The sequence below is a fragment of the Orcinus orca genome, chromosome 7, assembly GCF_937001465.1.
Source record: "Orcinus orca chromosome 7, mOrcOrc1.1, whole genome shotgun sequence".
Taxonomy (NCBI): domain Eukaryota; kingdom Metazoa; phylum Chordata; class Mammalia; order Artiodactyla; family Delphinidae; genus Orcinus; species Orcinus orca.
In genome coordinates, this window is record NC_064565.1 from 107,291,835 (window position 1) to 107,315,971 (window position 24,137).

The window sequence follows — 24,137 nt, forward strand, 5'->3', positions numbered from 1 at the left end:
TCAAGGTGGTTAATGTGAAACACAAAAATATTTTGTTTTCATTGTTTTCAACAGTGTTTTCCATATACATTTTATCCTAATGCTTCTAAAGAGTAAATGCATTTGAATTTACCTTAATCAACATTTGTACGTTTATTACCTTTACTGTCATACATTTAGTGTTAAAAAAAATAGGGTGATCCATTTTGTTCTGACCATGATAGAAAAAAATCTTTACATCTAAGACTAAACTATATATAGGACAACAGATTTTGATATCATTTTTCCATTAAATTCTTGAAGTTGCAAAATAAATATGGCTTTACTTATAAATTTACTTTTAAAAAGTACACACAAAATGAAAAGTCCCTTAACTTCCAGCAAGACCTTCACTAGTGAATTAAGAGCCTCCTTCTTCAAAACAAAAACAAAAATCTTTTATTTGCACTCATTTTATTAAGAAAGGGTTAAGATTTTTTTTTTAATTTGGAGACATGTTTATAGTTGTATTTTCCCTAATATCTTCCAGTAACTGAAATTGTGCATGTACCCCTGATGTCACAGCAGAGGGGTTACTTCTAGATTGAAGAAAACTATGTTTACTGTACTCTGATCTAAAGTTAACAAATGCATTAGAATCACTCACTTACTGCCCAATGGTTCAGAATCAGAGAACGGCATTCATTTTTACTTAATTTATTTATACATGCAAAAATAAAAAAGCCCACCTCAGAATCATTTACTGAAAGACTCATTCTTATTTCTGGGTGATGAACTGCACCTTATTCTACATATGAGATTCAAACAATTTGTATAAAGTCCAAAGGCATTTTGGTTAAAAGAATGGTTTCTTTGTCAATGTACACAACAGGCAGTCCAAAATTAAACATAAAGCGTATACAATTATTTCAACCATAAAACAAGTGAAATTCCCTGTGTTTTCTTCAGAAAAGATACATTTCATTCTTTTTAGGTATGTTTCATTCAGTTAACAAAACGGGGCAGCATGAAATACATTTGAAATCATGGCCAGCCCTCCTCTCGTCATCATTTTCTTTGAAAAGCCTTAGGATCCACGTTGCTTAAAATCGCTTTTACTTCTCGACATGATGCAGCTTCTACCTTGACTATTTATAATTTTCTCTTGAATTAATTGAATGCCACTTGTCTGGGTCCAAATGGTAGATGAGGAAGAAGAAATTCATTTTCAATATTATACTCACTTGGTCATATATTGTTTTTCATAGTTACAAAATTTTGCTTCTTAATAGATTAAGCAATATTTCGGTACAATATTTAACAGTCTCCTGAGCTATTTTTAAATTCAGAATGCATAGCTTATTCTCCCTGAAGAGTTCCAACAGTTTTACTGGGTTTACCCTTAAAGCGCTTTCTAGGGAAAAGGGACAACAATATACTAGCACTTTCTTTGATAAGATAATACATCTTGCATCTCTTCAGTGTTCAACCCACTGTAATCGGGTTGTGATCAAAGCCTCTGAAACTGCTCTGTTAAAGAACCACCAATGGCTCTGAATTACCCAATCCAGTGAATTACCCAATCTTGACACATTTTGGCATTTTACGCCATTGGCTCACTCTCGCTATTGACAGGTTTTTGTTTCTGAGAAATCAATCTCTCCTTGATTTCTTTCTACCTCCGGGTCCACTCCATCTCCACCTCCTGTGTTGGGCCCTCTTTGCCAGCCCCTTATGTGGTAGCATCACTCAGGGACCTGCCTCGTGGCATTCCTGGGCAAGCTCTTCCAGGCTCAAAGCTTCAACTTTCAAATCCAGAGCCAGTGCCTACTCTTTCCTTCTACGTTGAGACCTATATATGTATCTTCTTCTTGGATATCTCTCTCTGCATGTCAGCCTGAGAGATTACCTCACTTGCTTCATCCATCCCTGCTTGAGCAATCTGTACTTTCTTCTGGGGACCTTATTTAAATTACCGGCACAACTATCTGGCTAATAGCCCAAGACAGAAACGTGGGAGTCATTGCCAATATAGTCCTCTCCTTTACTTTCTTTTCCGTCACCAACTCCTGTCAATTCTGCCATACGTTAGCACAGATCTTTAACCCAGCTGGGCTATTAAAATAAATAGTCTCCTATCTGTCCAACTTCCCTTCAGTGTTACTCATCCCCACGAGCCAACCAATCCATTCTCTGGTCTGCCTTTAGTTGTTTTTTTCTAACATGTGAACCTGACCTTGTTTCTCTATTTTACAGAAACACTCCAAGGGTTCTTGTTAGTTGTTCTGCAAAAATCTGATCACACGTCTGTCATTTCCCACCTGGTGCTGAGCTCCTTGACTATGTTACATCCAGGTGGTATCAGTAGCTTAGTAAGTGATAAATGTTGGTGAACAATAAACCCAGTCCAATCTTTCATGCAGTGGACAAGGCCCTTTATTTCATATGCTTTGTATGTAATCCACAGTAACAATATAAATCAGCAAGTGAGGAACTTTCTACATAAAGAATTCAACTATTAGTAAAGATAATCAACTCCACCCAGCTAGACTGGGGGTAGCAGTTTCTGTGTATATCTAAAGGGGCAGCTTGTTTAAGTCACTGAATTTGCACTTACCTCTAGGACACGAGAAAACATAATCTGGTAACTGGATAGGGGATTGAGAGGAGAAATTTAAGGGCTGAAAAAGGTGTTACTCTGAGCTTTATGATTATTATTATTTACTTCCAACTTTGAAATTAACCTTGTTAATACTTACAATTTGCTGCATGAAGATAAATCTATAGAACTCCCATCACTGGGTGTATCTGGGATTGTGTCTTAATATTGTAAGAGGTTTACCCTGGAGAAAGGTAGACATTTTTGACACTAATGATAAGAATTAAGAATGGATGTGCCCATAAAAAGAAAGAAACAATTAATTTGCTCTTTCAGAGGCTTTAATATTCCCTTTCTCTTCCTCACCATCTGCCTTAATGAAATGCATGTCAAAGTTCACCCAAGAGCTGATTCTGTTTGACTTGAGCTGTATTGTGCCCCTAGTTCCTGATGATTTCCTTCCATCAGATTTACAATGCATCAGCATTTCTGAAATATATTTCTCAAGATACTTGGGGGGAAACAGAATTTCTCCATGGTAAAATAAACTTGGGAAATAATTCATTCCATATTCCCTTCTAAGGTAGCCTCAATAGATGTTAGCTAAAGAATCTGTGTGTGTGTGTGTGTGTGTGTGTGTAAAGAATCTGTGTGTGTGTGTGAGACCTGTGAACATCCTGCAGCTTTCTGCAGGATGAAATTGGGGTCCTGCTCTGATCTCAACCGTTTTTTCTCCTGGTTTTTAGTGTGCACTTTCTATGGAAGCCTAGAGATTTCAACAACATTTATCCTGTCTTCTTTGAATCTGGTTTGTTTTCCCTATTCAGTCTTGGGTCCTGTTTTCATTATTGTTTTAAAATTTGTATTGGGGTCTAGTTGATGTACAATGATGTATTACTTTCAGGTGTACAGCAAAGTGAATCAGTTGTACATATACATATATCCATTCTTTTTTAGATTCTTTTCCCATATAAGCCATTACAGAGTATTGCGTAGAGTTCCCTGTGCTATACAATATGTCCTTATTAGTTATCTATTTTATATTTTTCCTGGAGAATTCAACTCTTTCTGGTCTGGAAACGCTGCTTAAAATCCGAACTTGTCCTTGCCTCAGTAACTTAGTACTTTCGGGATGAGGACAGTACCTCATCATTCTGTGCATGTGTGTGTATACAGACATACTCAGGTACAGAAGTATATATAGATATTTTGCTTCCATTCTTTCAACGTTTCCACAACTCTTAAGTCCTCAAGTGTCTTGTGCCTTTGACCAAAGTGAGACGTGGATTCTTGAATTCGGACTGACTCCTCACTTCTTCATTATTCTACTCCTGCGGCAGGTTGGTTCCTAGAAATTACAGGGGGCTTTGCTGGCAGAGTAACTTGCTACCTTAGTACTCAGTATCTCTCTCAGCCATTCAGGTGAAGTGGTCCCTGGACCCTTGCTCTCTGTTGGGCCACTGTATTATTCTCAGTTCTCTGCTCTCTCATCTTCTTTGTTAAGAGAGACCAAACCGAGAGCTTAGTGTTAATTAGTGTTTTGTGTATATTAAAATGAAAACTTTGCTACAGAAGTTTTGCTTAAGAAGTCTGCACCCTATTCATAGATCCCTTTAATTGCTCCCCTGACCCCCAGTGGGAGGAAGTGGTGCTTGTTTTATCACAGAAGTGTTTCATACTTTTTATGGTTATAGATGTTGATTTTAAGTCATTTATGAGGATCAGATAAAGACATGGCTCCCCAGTTGTTATTTTCCAAGTGTTTTCATACCATTGCTATATTTATTTTTAGAAACACAGCATCGGCACTATTAATATCCTCACTTAAAGATGGAGAAATTGAGGCAAAAAAGGTTAAATGCTTGTCAAAATGAAGGACATATTCCCTTGTGGACAGTGGAAATATCCCCATTAGGTCAGGCTATTAAGTGCATGGTTTAAAGGCATTTTTCAAAGGGTCAGAGGTAGCAAAGTTGGTAAGAGCATGGGGTTAGAGGGAGCATGAGGTTAGAGGGATCAGGGGCTTAATTCTGGTTCTGTATGTATTTGAGCAACTATTTAATTGTTCAGGACCTGCTTCGTAGGCTGTAAAATGAGGTAGTAATACTTATAACACAGGATGTTCAAAATATATAGAGAGAATGTTGCTGAACTCTGACTTGTGTTAGTTTAACGTAAGTGTGAGGTGCTTTAGTGGATATTAAATACACCTATACTCTTATTTTAAAAAGGAAAGAATGCCTACTGCCTTTCCGAAGAGGCTCAGAGCTGTCAAAGTAGAGTGTAGAGGGACAATTCAAAATTAGTATTGAACTCCATGTGTTTAAATGAGATTCATGCCAGTTTGTTGCCTAGCAACCAGGGCATTTGTCCTTGCCGCCCTGTGGGGAGCCGCAGGGCAATTTAGCACAGGGTGGACTAAAAAGATTGCTTAGTGCAATGCAGCAGCCACTGTAAGGGAAACATGTGTTTCTACGAAACCCTACAAATATCAATGAATTCATTTCAGTGCTGGCTTACTCTGGTTTCAAAACTCCAGCCAATGTTTCTCAAAGTGTGGTCCACTAACTGCATGCATCAGGGTTACAAAGCTACAGTGGGGTGGTTAGGAAGAAGACTGAGACAAGTGTTCCTTCCAGAGGGCAGCTATAGCAAAGCCCACATGGGCAGTCGGCATCATGGTTCAGAGGCCAGGGGCCAGACGGCAGGGGTTGCAACGCCGGACCTGTCTATTCCCAGCTGTATGAGGCTGGACACGTTCCTTCATTTTTCTATGAAAGTTTCATCATCATTAAAAGGTGATGATGATGATAATGACGAAACGTATGTTTGTAACTACTGTAAGCAAAGGGCTGAGAAGCGTATCTGGCACAGAGTTAAGTAGTCAATAAAGATCAGCGGCTATTAGCTATAGAGGTCAAGACTTTTTGCCAGCATAATTCTCTGGGGTCATTTCTCATCTTAACCCAGCTCTCTGGCGACCCTTTTCTTTCTATCTACTGTCTCCAGGCTCAACTATTCATGTTCCATTATCATCATGTAATGTTTGTCTTCTTTCTATCCTAAGGCACAAGTTTCACTTTATCTCCATCCTTAAAAACAAGTACAACTATGGGAATTTCCACAGGGTTTTCACGGCTAGTGATCCAGAAAAATTAGCAGGGAATAAAAGAGTTTCTTCCCAGGCTTTCTCCACTTTTTTTTTTTTTCTACTTTAGATCCACACAATTGGGAAAAACATGGTAAGAAGATTCATTCATGTTTCCAAGTCAGAGGCTCTGCCCTGAGATTTGGAATCTAAAACTTTGGCAGTTACCCGGCATCTGAGGTAAAAGGCATTCCACCTGACTTCTCCTTAGAGAAGTTCTTAAGAGAATCGAGAAGCGGAGGGTGGAGGTGAGTAAAGGAGGAATAATCCCAGCTGCAAGTAGTTGGAAGGAAATTAATATAGGAACAAAGGTGAAGGTGAAAATTCCTCCCCAGGAGAAATAGCAAGACAAAGGCATATTTTGTGGCCAACCTGTTCTCAGCTGAAGTGGACATTCTTAGAGAACTACAGAAATAAAGGGATCGATGTGGCCATTTAAAGTTGTGGTGCAGAAGCTCATGAAAGTACAAACAAAACTAAAGGCCTCTAAGAACCCTAGAATATCCTTAGAAGTCTCCAGTGTTGTACTGACCTAGTTTTCAGGCCATCTTTTCACCAGGGAAAGGAGCTAAACTTGACACCTTGGTTGGATCCAGAGATTGGGGTGTGGTTTCTGATTAGGTCCTGGGATTTCGTCTTTGAGCTGATTGGCCCTACCCCGAAGGCTTACCAGGCAATAAAATGAGCAAAAAAGCTGAAGTTGGCTGGCAACGCAATCCAAGGTCTCGAAAGCCTCAGGTACTAGAGACCCACAGGGGAGAGCTAAGAACCCCTGGTTCGTGTGAGAGCAATTTTCCACAGCCTAAAGGAGAGAGACTGCAGAAAATCTGGAACACACAAATACTCTATATACCCCAAAAGAGGTCCAAGGACCAAGAAAGGAAAGTCCCTAAGATCATGGAAATGTTTATAAGTCTATTCAAATTATACTGTATTACAAATGATTAAGAATGGATTATGTCAGAGGAACCTAATTGGCTTCTATCATGGACAGAGAAGCCCAGCAGATAGAATCATGAAGCAAAACACATATGGGATTTTGATCTCTCCATATGATATTTTCATGATCAAACTAAAATAATAATAATAATAATAAAAGAATCTGATGAAGTCTCTAAGGTGACTACCTAATAACTTGAAGAATTAAGTTGGATTTTAACTTTTGGAGACAATTTTAGGAAATAGACTCGAGTTGTTTCCAATTCTGGCAGCATTTTTAGATATATTCTAAGTAATTTTTTTTCAAAATACTTTTTAGTTACATAAATTTGTTTGTAACATCACAACAATACAGAATATATACACTGAAAATCAATTTCTACCTCCTTCCTATAATCCCAAACTTGTGAGGTAACCAATGTTATGAGTTTAATGGGCATTTTTTAATACTTTTTCTAGGCTTACATAACATATTTACATATTCACATTTTTTTTTAACTCTCCAATGATATACTGTGTATTCTGCAGCTTACTTTCTTAACAGCATATCATGGGCATTCCAATTAATACACTTAAATGTATATAATTTTTTTCCATTAGTTATTATTATAAAATATAGATGTGCCAAATATATTCAACCCCACCCTTATCAACTGATATTACAAATTGTCTGGTGCTGCAATACTCATGCTTGTAATTGTATTTTTATGCTCTAGTGTTTGTTTTTCTAATATTCATGTTGCATACTTATATGTATGACTTATAAAAGATACATTTGAATATCTCAAGGGGTGGGATAGGGAGGGTGGGAGGGAGGGAGACGCAAGAGGGAAGAGATATGGGAACATAATGTATATGTATAACTGATTCACTTTGTTATAAAGCAGAAACTAACACACCATTATAAAGCAATTATACTCTAATAAAGATTTAAAAAAAAGATATATTTGAATATCTCAAAAGGCTATAGACATGTGAGAATTACAAACACTGTGTTATAGTGTTTATTTCCCTATAGTCTTACTATCACTAAATGATATTCAACTTAAATTTTTCTTCATTCAGATATTATACATCATTTTTGTTTTAATTTGTATTCTTATGATTACAAGTGTAGCTGGGCAATATTTTTTTGAGTTTTTTTTAAGCTAATTAATTTATTTTTGGCTGCATTGGGTCTTCATAGCTGCGTGTGGACTTCCTCTAGTTGCAGAGAGCGAGGGTTACTCTGCTTTGCGCGGGCTTCTAATTGCGGTGGCTTCTCTTGTTGCGGAGCATGGACTCTAGGCGTGAGAGCTTCAGTAGCTGTGGCACGTGGGCTCAGTAGTTGTGGCTCGCGGGCTCTAGAGCGCAGGCTCAGTAGTTGCAGCGCACGGGCTTAGTTGCTCCAAGGCATGTGGGATCTTCCCGGACCAGCGCTCGACCCCTGTCCCTTGCATTGGCAGGCGGATTCTTAACCGCTGAGCCACCAGGGAAGCCCCACAGCTGGGCAACTTTGTACACCTCTTGGCCAACTTAGTCTTGCTCTTTTTGAACTTCCTGCTTCTATCTTTTTGCTCATATTTTCTTGGGTTATTTACCTTTTCTTATTAACTTGTAGAATTTTGAGTATTAGGAATGTGTGTGGGGCGGTGTGGCGAAAGAACATGAGTTGCAAATGAGTTCACTAACTATTTTCTTTTGGCTTGATTTATGTTCCATTCATCATAAAAATTTAAGACTTTTGTTAAATGTGTTCATTTTTCCATAACTTTCCACTAAAAGAATGTTTTCCTACGTTTTTATAACTTGCGTTTCTAAAATTAAGATTTTAAAAATTCATCTGGAATTAATTTTTACATGTACTGTGACATACAACTCTAACTTTATTTTTGTCCAAAATGGATAGCCAAGTGGTATTTGTTGAATTGTCTACCCTTCCCCAGAGAATCTGGAGTGCCATATTTACCATTTACTAAGTAACCATATGCACTTGGAACTGTTTCTTGATACTCTGTTTCATTTCACTGGCTTATTTTTTTTAATTTCAGAAGACAGGAAAAGATGGAGTATGTCTCTATTTTTTAAAGCTAACTTTTCTCTAATACCAAAGGAAAAAAGAAAACTAGAGCCAAAATTTCACTCATGAATATAAATGCAAAAATTTGAAAAAATTAGCAATTCTGATGTAGTAAAATATTAAGGTAATAGTACTACTTGAACAAGAAAGTTTATAGCAGAAACACAAGTATGCATTCATAGGACAGCAACCTATTAATTTTATTACAGTGATAAATTCAAGAAAAAAGCTATTATGTCAATAGGCTGAATATGAATTTCACAACATAGGGTAGCCAGTCTTTATAAGCATTGTGGAGACCAAGAAAGGCCCTTCTTAAACATGATAAAGACCAAGAAAGACCCTTCTTAGACAGTTCTTTTGTACTTGAAACTGTCAGAAAACACCAAATCAAGAATAAGACAATATGCCTGATGTTAGCATTATCATTCAATATTGTTTTAGAGTTATTAGATAATAAAATAAGATAAAAATCAAAGAAACAATATACTTATTAGAAAAAAAGAAATTTAAAATATTTTTGCAGATGATGTGACTACACATCTAAAAATTAAAAAAAAAACAAACTATTAGGACCAGAGAGTTTAGTAAGCTAGTTATCCATATTTGAAAATCAATAGCTTTTAAAAAATATCAGCAATGAACAGTAAGAAAAGGAAATGGGTTTTAAAAACTCTACTCACGTTTGCAACAAAACTATAAAATACATAGAAATAAGCAACAACAAAGTTAAAGATCTTTATGAAGAAAGTGAAACATTTTAGTAAAAAACACATAAAAAGACCTAGTTAAATATTCCCTGTTAGGCATTCAATATCATAAACATTTCAAATCTTACCTAAGTCAACACATATTTCCTGCAGGACTTTGCAGACCTGGTCTCAATGATTCTGATCTGCTTGTGTAGAAAATGATTTACCGACTCTTTTTTTTTCTTTCTTTTTTTAAACAGTGATGCCCTACTAGATATTAAGACTTCCTCTAAGGCGACTGTAAACAAAATATTATGGCACTGACGAAACATTTTTATCAGTAAATGTGAAAACAGTATACTCAGATATCCTGATGTTATCTGAATTTGCACTTTTTTTTTTAACCTTCTTAGGAGATGGTGTAATTCAATGTGAACTTTGAGAAAATAAATATGAAATGATAGAATTGGGGAAAAAAAGGCAAATCTATGGTAAAGATGATCTGGATTGAATAGTCCAAAATAAAATATGTATGATTAATCAGATTAGGATCAGTATGTACACTAATAAAGCTAGCTTCTACTCGCACAAATATGTTTAAGAGCTGAGAAAGGGTTTTGCTATTTTATGTAGCTTCATTTAAATCCTAATTGGGATACGCTACTTTCTCAGGATTAAAGACTGCATTTAGATCCCACTACTTTCAGTCTGACCTGTGCTGGGCTAAATGATATCATTGCATATTCTGTAAAGGAAGGACTGACTTCGTTTATTCATTCAATAGACATCTACTAAGTAGCTGTTAAGTGTGGGCCCAATCCCTGCCCCAAAGCCACCTGCAGTCTGGTTAGAAGAAGTAGCAGTTTTATAGGCCTCTCCTACACCAACTAAATGCAAGTAGATGCTACACCAACAGACTTTTATCAGTCTCTTTAAGCTGTCCACATGATTTTCCCATTAACTATTTCTATAGTTAATACTTGAAAGAAATATCTCTCTTAAAATAGAAACTCTGTTATCCAAAATTCTCACATACTATGGCCTTTCCTATAACTCAATCTAAACAAGGAAAATAAAATTAAATCTTTTTGTTAAGAATACTCAAATAAGGACTAATCTCCAAAATATACAAGCAGCTCATGCAGCTCAATATCAAAAAACCAAACATCCCAATCCAAAAATGGGCAGAAGACCTAAACAGACATTTCTCCAAAGAAGATATACAGATTGCCAACAAACACATGAAAGGATGCTCAACATCACTAATCATTAGAGAAATGTAAATCAAAACTACAGTGGGGTATCACCTCACACCGGTCAGAATGGTCATCATCAAAAAATCTACGAACAATAAATGCTGGAGAAGGTGTGGATAAAAGGAAACCCTCTTGCACTGTTGGTGGGAATGTAAATTGATACAGCCACTATGGAGAACAGTATGGAGGTTCCTTAAAAACCTAGAACTACCATATGACCCAGCAATCCCACTACTGGGCATATACCCTGAGAAAACCATAATTCAAAAAGAGTCATGTACCACAAGGTTCCTTGCAGCTCTATTTACAATAGCCAGGACATGGAAGCAACCTAAGTGTCCATCAACAGATGAATGGATAAAGAAGATGTGGCACATATATGCAATAGAATATTACTCAGCCATAAAAAGAAATGAAATTGAGTTATCTGTAGTGAGGTGGATGGACCTATATTCTGTCATACAGAGTGAAGTAAGTCAGAAAGAGAAAAACAAATACCGTACGCTAACGCATATATACGGAACCTAAAAAAAAAAAAGGTTCTGAAGAACCTAGGGGCAGGACGGGAATAAAGATGCAGACGTAGAGAATGGACTTGAGGACACGGGGAGGGGGAACGGTAGGCTGGGACGAAGTGAGAGAGTGGCATGGACATATATACACTACCAAATGTAAAATAGATAGCTAGTGGGAAGCAGCCGCATAGCACAGGGAGATCAGCTCAGTGCTTTGTGTCCACCTAGAGGGGTGGGATAGGGAGGGTGGGAGGGAGACGCAAGAGGGAAGAGATATGGGGATATATGTATACATATAGCTGATTCACTTTGTTATACAGCAGAAACTAACACAACATTGTAAAGCAATTATACTCCAAAAAAGATGTTAAAAAAAAAAGAACTAAATGGGGTGAAGCGAAGCTTTATAAAATAAAGGGTTGGAAGCATTGCATTTACCTCTCTCACCAGTAAACTTTCTGCTTTGTGCTCTGCATCTTCGGGTACTGTTGAGTACAATGTTCGTATGTCCCAAGGAACTGTGGCAGTCTGAGAGGAACAAGGAAAGGAAATTAAGCCTTCCGTCTTAAAGCACTGGGCAGACCACTATACCAAAGGCACAATAAAGAAGTGTATGAGATCTTAGCATTTAAGGATAAGAGAAGACAGAGAAACTTCCATAGTTCTTACCAATTTAATCTCTAGGAGGGAAGATTCAAACCTCTTTGGATTACCACCACTAGCATTACAGTGAGTCCCCCCTGCTCCATGGTTTCAGTTACACGTGGTTAACCAGGGTCGAAAAATATTAAGTGGAAACTTCCAGAAATAAATAATTCATAAGTTTGAAATTGTGTGCTGTTCTGAATAGCATGATGATATCTCAAGCCGTCACACTCTGTCCCCAACATCCCATCTCATCGACATGTTCAGGGCTCCATGATCCAGGATGACCCTCCTTCTGATGTATTGTCAGAAAGTTAATAAATAGTAGCCTAATACTATGTCACTACGTCGTTCAACTCACTTCACCTCATCACCTAGGCATTTATCATCTCACATCATCACAGGAAGAAAGGTGAGTACAGTATAATAAGATATTGTGATAGAGAAAGAGACCACATTCACATCACTTTTATTACAGTATATTGTTATAATTGTTCTATTTTATTATTAGTTATCATTGTTAATCTTTTACTCTGCCTAATTTATAAATTAAACTTTATCATAGGTATGTGCGTATAAGAAAAAACAGTATGTATAGATAGAGTTTGGTACTATCTGAAGTTTCAGGCATCCACTGGGGATCTTGGAATGTATCCCCAGTGTATAAGGGAGGATTGCAATACTGTATTGCAATTACTGTTTTATCTGTGAAGCTCATAATTTTAAGCTGTTTCCTTCCCTGCAGAACACAAAAATTTGGGCATCTGTATATTTTGACTAGTTTATATTGGTATCTTTTTTGTTCTTAATGCTATTGATAAAATACATTTGAAATGAAAAAGAAAACCTACAAAATCTACATTATTTTAATCCTACTGTAAATAATCTCTTGAATATCCACAGGGTAAATTTAGCCCCTTTCAGAAGCCCTGTGTGTGTGTGTGTGTGTGTGTGTGTGTGTGTGTGTGTGTGTAGCCACAATTATGGTGGGAGAGAAGAAAGGGTATTCAGTAAATCTGGACCTTGAAGAAAATAAGTCATGTTTTTAGTGTCTTTATTTTCACTGAAATAAATAAAACATTTTCAACTTCAATGCTAAACAAACAGCTTTTTATTAAATGAATATACATTAACTAAAAATATAAAGAATCTCTTAATATAAGACATTTAAAACAGAATTCATAGATTGTTTCCCCTGTATATATCTTATGGGATGCCATAAATTGGTAACTTTCCATTAACAGCTACCAGCTTCCTTTAGTCTGTACTCCTTGGGGATTACAAGGATGCTGGGATGATGAGTCTGTTAACATACATGGTACCAACAGTTGGGATCTTTTATTTTGTACATCCCCAAACCCACAAATGATTCATCAGCATTTCTAAAGCACAAAATAAGGTTCATTTGAACTGTTCTAGATGAAGGGCATTTTTTTCTAGACCAATTATTAAAACAGATGAGAGTCTTAAAACCCATCCTTACTTTTGGGAAGGAGAGGGGTCCAGGGAGTTTAGTCTTCTGAGGTCACAGCTGCAGCTGCAGGCTCTGCTACCAAGGGCAGCATCGTTCTTTTTCTTCCAATCCTAGCCTCATATTTTCTTCAAATCCCCTTTTCTCTTCACTCTTGATATAAGCTCCTCGTGGGAAAGAAATTTGGTCTGTTTTGTTCATCGCTATAACCTCAGTGCCTGGTTGGGTGCTCAGTACTTACTTGTTGAGTGTGTTGAATGTGTGTGAGTATGTAAATGTGCATTCTGTGTATGCATGTGGTGTGTGGGTGGTGTGCGTCTGTGTGAGCTTGTGTGGTTGCATGTAGCGTGTAAGTATGTCTGTGTGAATGTGTGTGTGTGGTGTGTGCCTGGTGTGTGAGTGTGATTATGCAGGAAGGTATGCTGTACTTGATAGCGTGTGTTTGTGTGCATGGCGAGTGTGTCTGTCATGTGTGAGCGTGTGTCTGTCATGTGTGAGCATGTATATGTGCATGTGTGAGTGGGTGTGGTGTGTGGGTATATCTGTGTGTGTGGGCGTGCACGCATGTACGTGCATATTGGGAGGATGGGATTTGGACACTGAAACAGGAAGAATGTCATGTGATTCTAACAGGATCAGAGGACAAAAATAATGATCAGAGGACAAAAAAATAATAAGAAAACTGTAATCAAGATACATTATATGGCAAAAATAAATGCTCATCTTGAAACACAGATACAGAGCCCCTCGGTCAGTGCATCTGCCCCAGGATTTGACTGCGGTTTGTGTGAAGAGAGTCTGGAAGTGCTTGCAGGACATGGCTGTCGATTTAAGCCAAGTATAGATACACGCACAGGGAACCATTACCTCCCACGTGAAGCGTGTTGGAGCCAGTTTAGGATATATTATTATCTAGATTTTACATTTTTGATTCCTTTTGAATTTCCTTTTGCTAGTTGCATCTTTTATGTTATTCACTCTGTTAGAAGATAAACAGTAAATAAACTCTATTGAAAGGTTGGAGTAGAAGATGAAAATCCATGCCTAAATTGAGCTTTGGGGTTTATTGCTGGATTTCAGTTGTCTGGGGATAACTTATTTCCTGTTTGGACAGATAATTTGCAGATACACAGTGTAACTTGATGCGTTTCCAGGGAACATTACATATTGTGATCTACTGGCAAGATTAAGGATTTTTTTCCTCCAACTGAAAAAATTTTCTATATTTCAGTCATTATTTTATAATAAAATTTTTATATAAAAAAGCAAAAGATTCCTCTTTTTCATTATCTACCACAGTTTATTGATTTCTTGCCTTTAAAAAAATAATAGCTGCTCTAAAATACTCTAAGTCTGATGGAGAGTAAAGGGGCCCAAAGTTTAGTTTCCTGTTTAGTTATACCATAAACCTATCATCCCAGTAAGATCAAGTACTCTGTGGTATAGTTCAATAGAGTGAATACTGAGCTGGTTTAGGAAGGTGTTTTGTTTGTTTTTTTTTTCCTGGAAGGTGGGCTCAGGTTTCCAGTAATAATAATTACATGACTACCTGATTTGTGATGCCACAGAGTAAAGATTAGGGTCCCAAATACACAGGCTAATGCTCATATTCAATATATGAGATTGGAAGTTCCTTCAATTTGGGGTAATAAAAATGAATCATAGGTACAATGGTTATGTGTGATCCCTGATGACCTCTAGTTATGAGATGATGTTGATTCTTTGCTAAATAAGGCAGCTGGGGCTGAATCACCCTCATGTAACCATGTGATAAATCTGAAACAATATTTTACAACATGCACATCTAATACCTTGCACAGAGTACACAAATACAAGAAAAGGAATACATGTATAATAACATGCTATTAACCTCAGTTATAGTTTGTCATAATGCTGGAGAACTTGCGTGAAAAAGCAGAAGGGCTCCATACAATTTCACCTTTAAGAACTGTATTGCTTCTACTCATCTTTGATTCCTTTTGTTTTCATTTTTTAATTGAAGTATAGTTGATGTATAATATTACGTAAGTTACAGGTGTCTAGCATAGCGATTCACCATTTTTAAAGGTTCTATTCCATTCACAGTTACTACAAAATACTGGCTATATTCCCTGTGTTGTACTATATACATCCTTGTAGCTTATTTATTTTATACACAACAGTCTGTACCTCTTAACCCCCAACCCCATCTTGATCATTTTAAATTTCTTTCATGTATCTCTGCTGAAGCAAAAATCAATCGATCAAATAGGAAAAAAGTATACAGAGCCATATTTGTTAAGTAAGGGAATTAACATGGTTACAAATAATTTCTTTTCTGAGAATTAGATGCTTTCCGACCACTGCAAATTGCCTTGGCCACAACAGACTTCCTGTTCTCTTTAATAAACCCTCTGGTCGACGATCAGTAGAGCTCAATAGCATGAGACGGATCTGAGACTGCACTGGAACTCAGCCGAGCTGCTCGTCGGGTGGGAGAGTCTCATAAGGGCCTATTGTCCAGAGATTAGGCATTTGGAAATAAAAACTGTCCTTTTATTTATGAAATGAGGCATGCAGACCTGTGTTTGTAGTTTCAGGTCCATGACATTCAGACATCACCCACGGCAGCCCTGACACTTTCTGATTCTTTCTACTCTGCAGTGGGTAGTCTTTGGGGCTTTGTCACAGCTACCATGCTGCTGGCTAAAATGACTACAGAAGACTTCATTCCAAGCACATAGGGGCCATGTCTCAATTGGCCAAAGGCCACCGTCAAAGTCTAAAAAAGAAGTTGCTTTTCCTATGTTGGAGCTGAGCAAAGCTCCCTCTGACGGTATTGTAGATCCCAGCTGCTCAAAAAAGAGGACAAAAATGATGGTGTTTAGAGTAACCCATCATTCTGAGCTCGAGAAGCCAACAAACCTCACAATAAGGGCTATTAACTAACACTTTGTGGTCAATTCCAACGTAAGCGTGTGTTTAAAAGCAATCTTCACCTAAATTTCTCAAATTAAGACACTGATACCGGTTTTTATCCTAGTAGAGCAGACACTTATACTACATTGGTTGCTTGAAAAACATTTTTTACCCCATTCAGAAGAGTATTGTGATTTTATTTTTTTACATACATGAGAATTCACATGAATACTTTCATTGTGCTTTAAGGGAAAGGTCCTTCTTGTTTTGCACGAATAGTGAGCAGTTGCCCATAACTGGACCCTAGTCATGATCCAGCCAAGTCAAGCATGGTGATTCATCCATCATAGTGTTTAAGTATATAATTAGGGAAACTTGGAGACCTGTTTCAAGACATTTTAGTCTTGGACAGGCAAACCACTGAGCAAGTCACTTCCCTTCTTTTTTCTGTGCTTCATTTTCCAGGCTCCAAAATGTCTCACCTCCTCCATGGTGGTAAGGATGAAACGTTTTACATATGGAAAAATGTGAGTATTAATAGAACACACTGTTCCAACAACAGGAATATACTTATTGCACCAAGGTCTCCCCTTGGCAAGGACTCAGAGGCTGTGGTCTGAGCTCACTCTCCAAGGAGGTACGGCGAAGAAGCCTGCTCCATGTGAGGCCTGCAGATATGCCCTCATGAGCAGCAACAGGCCTAAGACGTGAGCCAACCCACCGCAGCCAAGCCGCCAGGGCACCTTTTCCCGTGGCTGCGGGCATTCTTTCTTCCGCGCTGGGCTCAGACCTGCACATACCTTGCCGTGCTCCTACTCTCAGAAAACCCTTTTCTTTCCTTGTTCTTTCCTAATCTCAGGTTTGACAAAGATGCCACCTTCTTTTGAAAATCTTCTCTAATTCATCCAACATACATCTTCTCTTCTCAGAATTATATCGTTTACTGTCTGTATTACCCATGAAGTCTGCAGCTTAACTGTAGAATATTGTAGAACCCAAAGCTCTGCAAGTGATTAATTCAGCCAGTCATGTTACGTGTGTGTACTTTTGTATGTAAGCAAGCCACATTAAATCTGCTTTCGTGATAAAATGTAACTATACATGAAATGTTTTGCCATGTTTTTTTGTTTTTTTCTGTTTTTTTTTTTTGCGGTACGCGGGCCTCTCACTGTTGTGGCCTCTCCCGTTGTGGAGCACAGGCTCTGGACGCGCAGGCTCAGCGGCCATGGCTCCCGGGCCCAGCCGCTCCGCGGCATGTGGGATCTTCCCGGACCGGGGCACGAACCCGTGTCCCCTGCATCGGCAGGCGGACTCTCCACCACTGCGCCACCAGGGAAGCCCTTGGCCGTGTTTTCTATTGTGTCTCTGGTATACTTTGTTATCCCTTTTAAAGAATGAAGTACTTGAATGCAGACATGTCTTCAGGATTTTTTTGGTATCCTGTCTCTGAGCACCTACATGATCCCTACCTTAATGCTTAGAACAATCCTTTTTTTTAAAATATAGCACTGTTATTGAAATATAATTGACATGCCATAAAATTCACCCTTTTAAAGCGAGTTCAGTGGTTTTAAGTCTATGCACAGGATTATGCAATCACCATCACTCTTTAATTTTAGAACATCTTCATCACCCCCAAAAGAAACCTCATATCCACTAGAAGTTACTTTCCTTTCTCCCTCCTCCCCAGCCCTAGGCAACTTTAATCAGTTTTCTGTCTCTACGGATTTGTCTATTGTGAACATTTCATGTAAATGGAATCATACCATGGGTACACTTTTGGGACTGGCCTCTTTCACTTAGCATAACGTTTTCAAGGTTCACCCATGTTGTCAGTACTTCATTCCTTTTTATGGCTGAATAATATTCCACTGCATGAATATACCATATTTTGTTTATCCACTCTTCAGTTAATGGACATTTGGGTTGTTTCCACTTTGGATTATGAATAATGAGGCTATGAATAGTCACATAGAAGTCTTCATGTGGACATATATTCCTAGCACAATCAAGTCCAGAGCATTCTCCACATATCCTTACTGAACTGAAGTAAGTTCTCTAGAATCCCTTCTCTGCAATATTGTAATGGTACCACTCACTGTGGGATGCAGGGAGTTAATATTTTCCCCAAGTCATGCACCTTATTTTTCTAAGAAGCAGCTGGCTCAGAGCACGCTGTTTAGACAGAAACTCCAATAGCAAAAGTCAAGGTACTTATGTTTGATTTCTGTCATCACAGTTACTCTACATCCTTGAACATGAGCCTTTCCAAATCTCAGCTTCATTAGCTTGTAAACGAGAGGGATATTATAACTAAGAATAACCTAGTTTGAGAAAGACCCTTACTTAACTTTTAAACTGCAATCACAGCGTTCTTGCATGAACACCAAGAGCCATTTAAAGTCTGCTTTTCAGGCTAAGAAGCCAAGGATTTAAAAGAGGTTGACATTCTTATAAAATGTTAGGCTGTGTCTCAGTAAGAGATGCAAGAAGAAAAAAATAAATGATCACGGCCTTTCTGCTTTTCCATTTAAAAGATATTAAGGTCTTTCTGCTTCCTCTCACAAAATGACCCATGTGGTTGAGCCTGGAAGTCCCCACATACCAGTTGCTTTTTATAGCTAAAAACAGGCTATGAAAGAATAAATGTTAAGAAAGCCCAGTTCACGAAGTCTTGTTAATAAGCCATGAAAATTGCAGGATGTACTGGAGAGCCCTGAGACTCTACTTCTGAACTACTGGTATGAAGAAAGGATTTGAGAAGATTATGTTATCTCTTTCGACAGGCTACTTCAGATGTGCAATGTAGACCTTTGACTTTGAAGACGCCACTGACCAGCACTGAAAGTCTAACCTTTCAAGCGGAAGTACTGTTTCTTGTTCATGTTGGTGTCCTTGCTGTCTACAGCAAGTAGCTCACAGAAGGTGGGCCAGGAAACTGAGTGGAAATAGAGCAGTTTGACACGGGTGGGCAGTATGGAAATACAGGTGATCAGGTGGCCTTTCCACAGTGTCAGTATTGCTTTTGGACCTCTGAACTTTCTTCTTTAAGGTTTTTACATCTCCCAGAAATGATGCCACTTTAGGCTTTCTGTATCTTTCTGTATCATTCTCTCATTTCTGCCTTTCTCAAGTTTTGTTCTGCTATTTTGTATCAGTTTCTCCTTCGACTGAGACACTCCCCAATATGATTCACTGTGTCCTTGAAACTGTTTTTTTTTTTTTTTTTTGCGGTACGCGGGCCTCTCACTGTTGTGGCCTCTCCCGTTGCGGAGCACAGGCTCCAGACGTGCAGGCTCAGCGGCCATGGCTCACGGGCCCAGCCGCTCCGTGGTATGTGGGATCCTCCCGGACTGGGGCATGAACCCGTGTCCCCTGCATTGGCAGGCGGACTCTCAACCACTGTGCCATGAGGGAAGCCCCGAAACTGTTGTTTTTTAAAATAGATCTTTACTGGAGTATAATTGCTTCACTATACTGTGTTAGTTTCTGTTGCACAGCAAAGCGAATCAGCCCTATACATCCACATGTCCCCATATCCCCTCCCTCGTGAGCCTCCCTTCCACCCTCCCTATCCTACCCCTCCAGGTCATCGCAAAGCACCAAGCTGATCTCCCTGTGCAAACTGTTCTTTAGCTCTTGTTTTCCTTTCTTACTCTCCTTGCCTATTTCGTGAAGCCACAATCTGGTGAGTAAGTTCTTTATTTTTTGGTCTTAAGTTTCTATTACTACCAGCTTCAAAAAGAAAAATGAGAAAAACAAGAGCAGCAAATACAATTACTGAAGGAGTGCATGTTTTTGAAATGAATGAGTTAATAAATGCATCTGGACGGCTTATTCCAAGTAATCATTACGATGCAAGCAGTACAGAAGATCACACTGCTTTTCCCCAGAACCCACGCACCAGAGGAAGAGTTTCTACCTCGTGGGCCAAGAAAGAGGAAAATGCTTCTACTTTGGTTTCTTAATCTGGAAGAAGACGATTTCCATTCAATGTTCAACAATCTTTATTGAATGCCCATGAGCCAGACGTTGTGTTGGGTACTTAAAATGCAGATATGAATTGATTTCTCCCTTGCCTAGTAACAGAAAACAAGTGAATAAGTACAGGGTGCTACAGGGAGGAAATCAGCCTTTGTTGATAGCAGCTGAGTACCAGTCACTGTATCGGATGGAATGAGCCTCTGGGGAAAGGGATCCCGAACTTAGCGCTGTTGTTTTAAGGTGATGTGTTAAGTTGTGTCAAAGAGGAAAGTATCATATTAATGATCTCAAGAAAAACCAATGACTTCATTCTCTTTATTCTCAAATTTCATTTCAGAATAGCCTTTTTGGTTCCTAAAGGTACTCAAAGTTATAGTCTAAAATAATAACATACATGTGTCTGAAAGACAACTCGTGAAATAGATATTCATTTTCCACCTGCTCGGTGCCGAGCGCCGTTCTAGTTGCTGGGGGGTCTTACCATGATCAAGGCAGGGACACCCTTGTCCTGCTTGGGGTTACTCACTGATGGTGAGAGAGCGAAAGAGCAAACCAAGATCCTCCTTGGTAGTGGTAAGTATCATAAAGAGAAGCAAACAGGGGGATGTGATAGAGTAACACAGGGTGGAGGCGGGGTAATGCAGGTTGGAAGTCAGAGATGGTTCTTTGAAGAGGTAGCATTTGAACTGAACCATGAATGGAAGAAACGAACCAGCTGTGCGAGGGGAGTAAAGGCCCCACGGAGGGGGTGGGCTGGGGAAAAGCAGGGAACACAAAGAACGCTAGGTATCTGTGTAGTGACCAAGGGAAATGGGGCTAGGAGAAAACGGCTCAGAGATGATCAGGGGCCAGGTGAGAAGCTGGATTTGACTCTAAAGGCGACGCAAAACCACTGGAAAGTTTTAACTAGAGGCGTGGCGTTATCTGACTTGTATTTCCAAAAGCTTCCGTTGAATAAATCAATCAAGGCAAAGAAGGATGCAGGGAGACCAGTTAAAGACCACTTCTGGGGATCCAGGCGAAAAAGGATGATGATGGCTTGGGCCAGCAGTGTGAATGGAATACCGTCTTGGTAAAAAATAATCTCCTTTACGGGGTATAGAGGACCAGATGAAGACTTTGTTTCTTGTTATTTCTTAACCATAAGCATTCTTAATCAGGTTTAGTGTTCATCCTTATTAGGGCACACACTCCTTAAACACAGGGCTTTTGTTTTTCTTGTCAGTGTCTCTTGTCTAGAAAGTGCTACTCTATATTCACGCCTTGTGGGTGCTGAATAAATACTGATTAAGCAAACCAAATAATGAAGCATGTCTACTGCAAGCGTGGGCGCCTGGTAACACGGAAACACAGAAGTGAGCTAGATTCTCCCGTCCGCAGGGCACAACTGGGAAGGACATTGGAGGGAGGGTGGGGAGTTTGGGGCCGCTCCCCTCCTTCCATCCTGAGATGCTTTGGGATTGGAGTGGCCACGCAATTACTACCTCTCATTGGGTGACTGCTCATATCCCAGAGCATCCTTACTCCTTGCTCAAGGATGGGCCTGGGAAACGATACCCTAGCCAGGTGAACAGAAGCCTTGCTGTTGGCGAGCAACACCCCTGAAATGTGATGCAGGCTGTGGATGGAGCAGACTGTGGCAGAAGGCATTTAAAGAAGGGCTTTACTCCACATGGAGGGAGAGGAAGCCCCCCCAAAACGAACATGGTTGTACTGTATAGCGGGGATCCCCAAATTTCTTCTGTAAAGGGTCAGATAGTAAATCTTTTAGGGCCCTCTCTCTCTGCTGCAGTTACTGCACCTCTGTTGTAACTCTGCAGCTGTATCATGAAAGCAGCCATGGACAACAGGTGAATGAATGGGTGTCATTGGGTTCAAATAAAACTTTATTTATGGATACCAAAATCTGAATTTCATATAATTTTCATGGGTTATAAAGTATTCTTTTTTTCCCTTCAACTATTTAATCAATTCTATGAAGAAAATAAAACAGGGTAGTGTTTAAAAAACGTAAAAACCATTCTTAGTTCACGGGACATACGAAATTAGGTAACAGGCCACCCATGAGCCATTGTTTGTCAACCCTTCCTCTGTAGAGTAGGAAAGCAGGAAACCAATCCATCTGAATGTTGTTCAAAAACTGGCAACTTTACATGGTAATAATATTCAATACTCTCCTTTAGTTTGTGAAAATATCATTTCATGGAAATGAAAATTGAGCTGTTTGTCTAACACAATATTTTCTGATGATAGGGTGGCATCAAACGTCTCTTGACCACCTGCCAATTGGGAGCCACACTGCCAGCCGGTTCCCAGCTTCTTCTACACCCTGTTATGTGCTCTCCCTGCAGAGGCCAGATGAGCTTTTAACAACATGCACCAGGTCACTCGTCCCCCTTCTTGAAACACTCCAGTGACTCGCCACTTGCCTTTCGAATAAGATGCAAATGTCTTATCTTGTCCTTGCCTGACCTCAACTCTGACCACTCTGGCTGTCCACCCAGACCTCTCCTGGGCCTTCAGAGCAGCTTCCTGCGGCCCCAAACCCTCCTTCCTTCCCCAGGCTTTAGCAGGGTTGGTCTTCTTTGGGAATTCAGAGCTCAGCTCAAATGTCAGCTTGTCAGAGGTGCCCTTGATCATCCAGTCCAGCTCAGTTCTTCCCCTCGTTACTTCTATTACTCGGCCCCGTTCATTCTTCATAGAACTGGTCTTTATCTGAATTATCTTGCTAATTAATTTATTTACTTATTTGTTTTTTGCCTGATTCCTCCCACCAGAAGGTAAGCTTCATTAAAACTAGGATATTTCTGTCTAATCACTGCTGTCTCCCCATTCTGAGATATTTTAATACCTAACATTTGGTATTATACCTTCTATATTTGTTGAATGAATAAAGGAAGGACATCGTGTATGGGGTGATAGAATGTTACGTTCAGAATTGTGCTAGCATGTTACCCCAGTTGGGGATGAGAGTGACTGTGTATGACAGGGTGGGGGGTTGGGTTGGGGTGGAAGACCATGGCCTTGAGAAATGGGCAAGGACCAGGTCATGGAGAAGCCCTCGGGAAATACTACAGTGTTTGCCCTTTGTTTTGAAGGCAATGGGGGTGGCCATAGATGGGTCTTAAGCAAGGCCAAGATAAAAGAATTCAGTGTATTTATTGGAATGTTTACATTGGGAAAATAACAAAGCACTTATTATATGCTCTGTTTACACAATTAAGGATAGCAAAGGACACAGAGTAATCAGACCAGTCTTAACCTAAATGAGTGTGGAAAGATGCCAAAAAATGAATTCAAATTCAGTACAAATGTTACATTGCATCTACATGCCTCCATTCTCTTCTTGAGCTGGGGGAACTTGGAGTAGCTTTTGACCGTATTTCTGAGTAACAGAGCTAGAAGAAAAGGGGCTTCAAGTGTCAAGTTGTTTGTGTGTGTGCTGTTTGACAGAAAGAGACTGTTTCAAGGTTTACCCTCGGTCTGAAAGAAAATGAGGATGCAGAATTAAAAAGTAAAACGTGGTTCAACTTTGTGCTTGCAGTTCAGGCCCCGTGGCCCCGTCCCACCACGGAAACAAGATTTCTGTCCAAGATAAGCCTCTTTTAAAGTGTGTCAAACACTCAAGCGAGAGACATTTAAAAGTCTGAAAAACAGATGGGAAGAGTTTCTTTTTCCTGTCTACAAATCTGTCTCCTTTCTTTCCATCATTCTCGGTACTTGGAACAGAAAATTGTTGACTTCCACACACCTCTTTTTTATTAATTCAAGGAGAAAGGTGAAAAAAATGAACCTTTAGAAACCAGAAGCCAGATCTGCCCCCAAGATAAGAGAAGGAATGGAAGTTTGAGGCTGTTTGAGGAAGTGGAAGCCCTGGGGCCCCAGCAACTCGTCAGAGGTTTCCACAGACAGTGGCTGTGCCACAGGTTACCTCAGAGCTGCTTTTTCATCTGCTTTAAGAAGAACCGAGGGG

The 24,137-nt window shown here is 39.3% G+C and overlaps 1 protein-coding gene across 13 annotated transcripts in view; it reads right to left on the reverse strand.

Moving 5' to 3' along the window:
* Positions 1-24,137, reverse strand: part of DOCK10 (dedicator of cytokinesis 10) — a 281,482-nt gene that overhangs the window by 126,245 nt on the left and 131,100 nt on the right. For all 13 annotated transcript variants that reach the window (XM_004262638.3, XM_033426521.2, XM_004262637.3 and 10 more), the window contains exon 3: positions 11,605-11,694. In XM_004262638.3, coding sequence (XP_004262686.1) covers positions 11,605-11,694 — 90 coding nt within the window. The remainder of the gene's footprint in view (positions 1-11,604; positions 11,695-24,137) is intronic.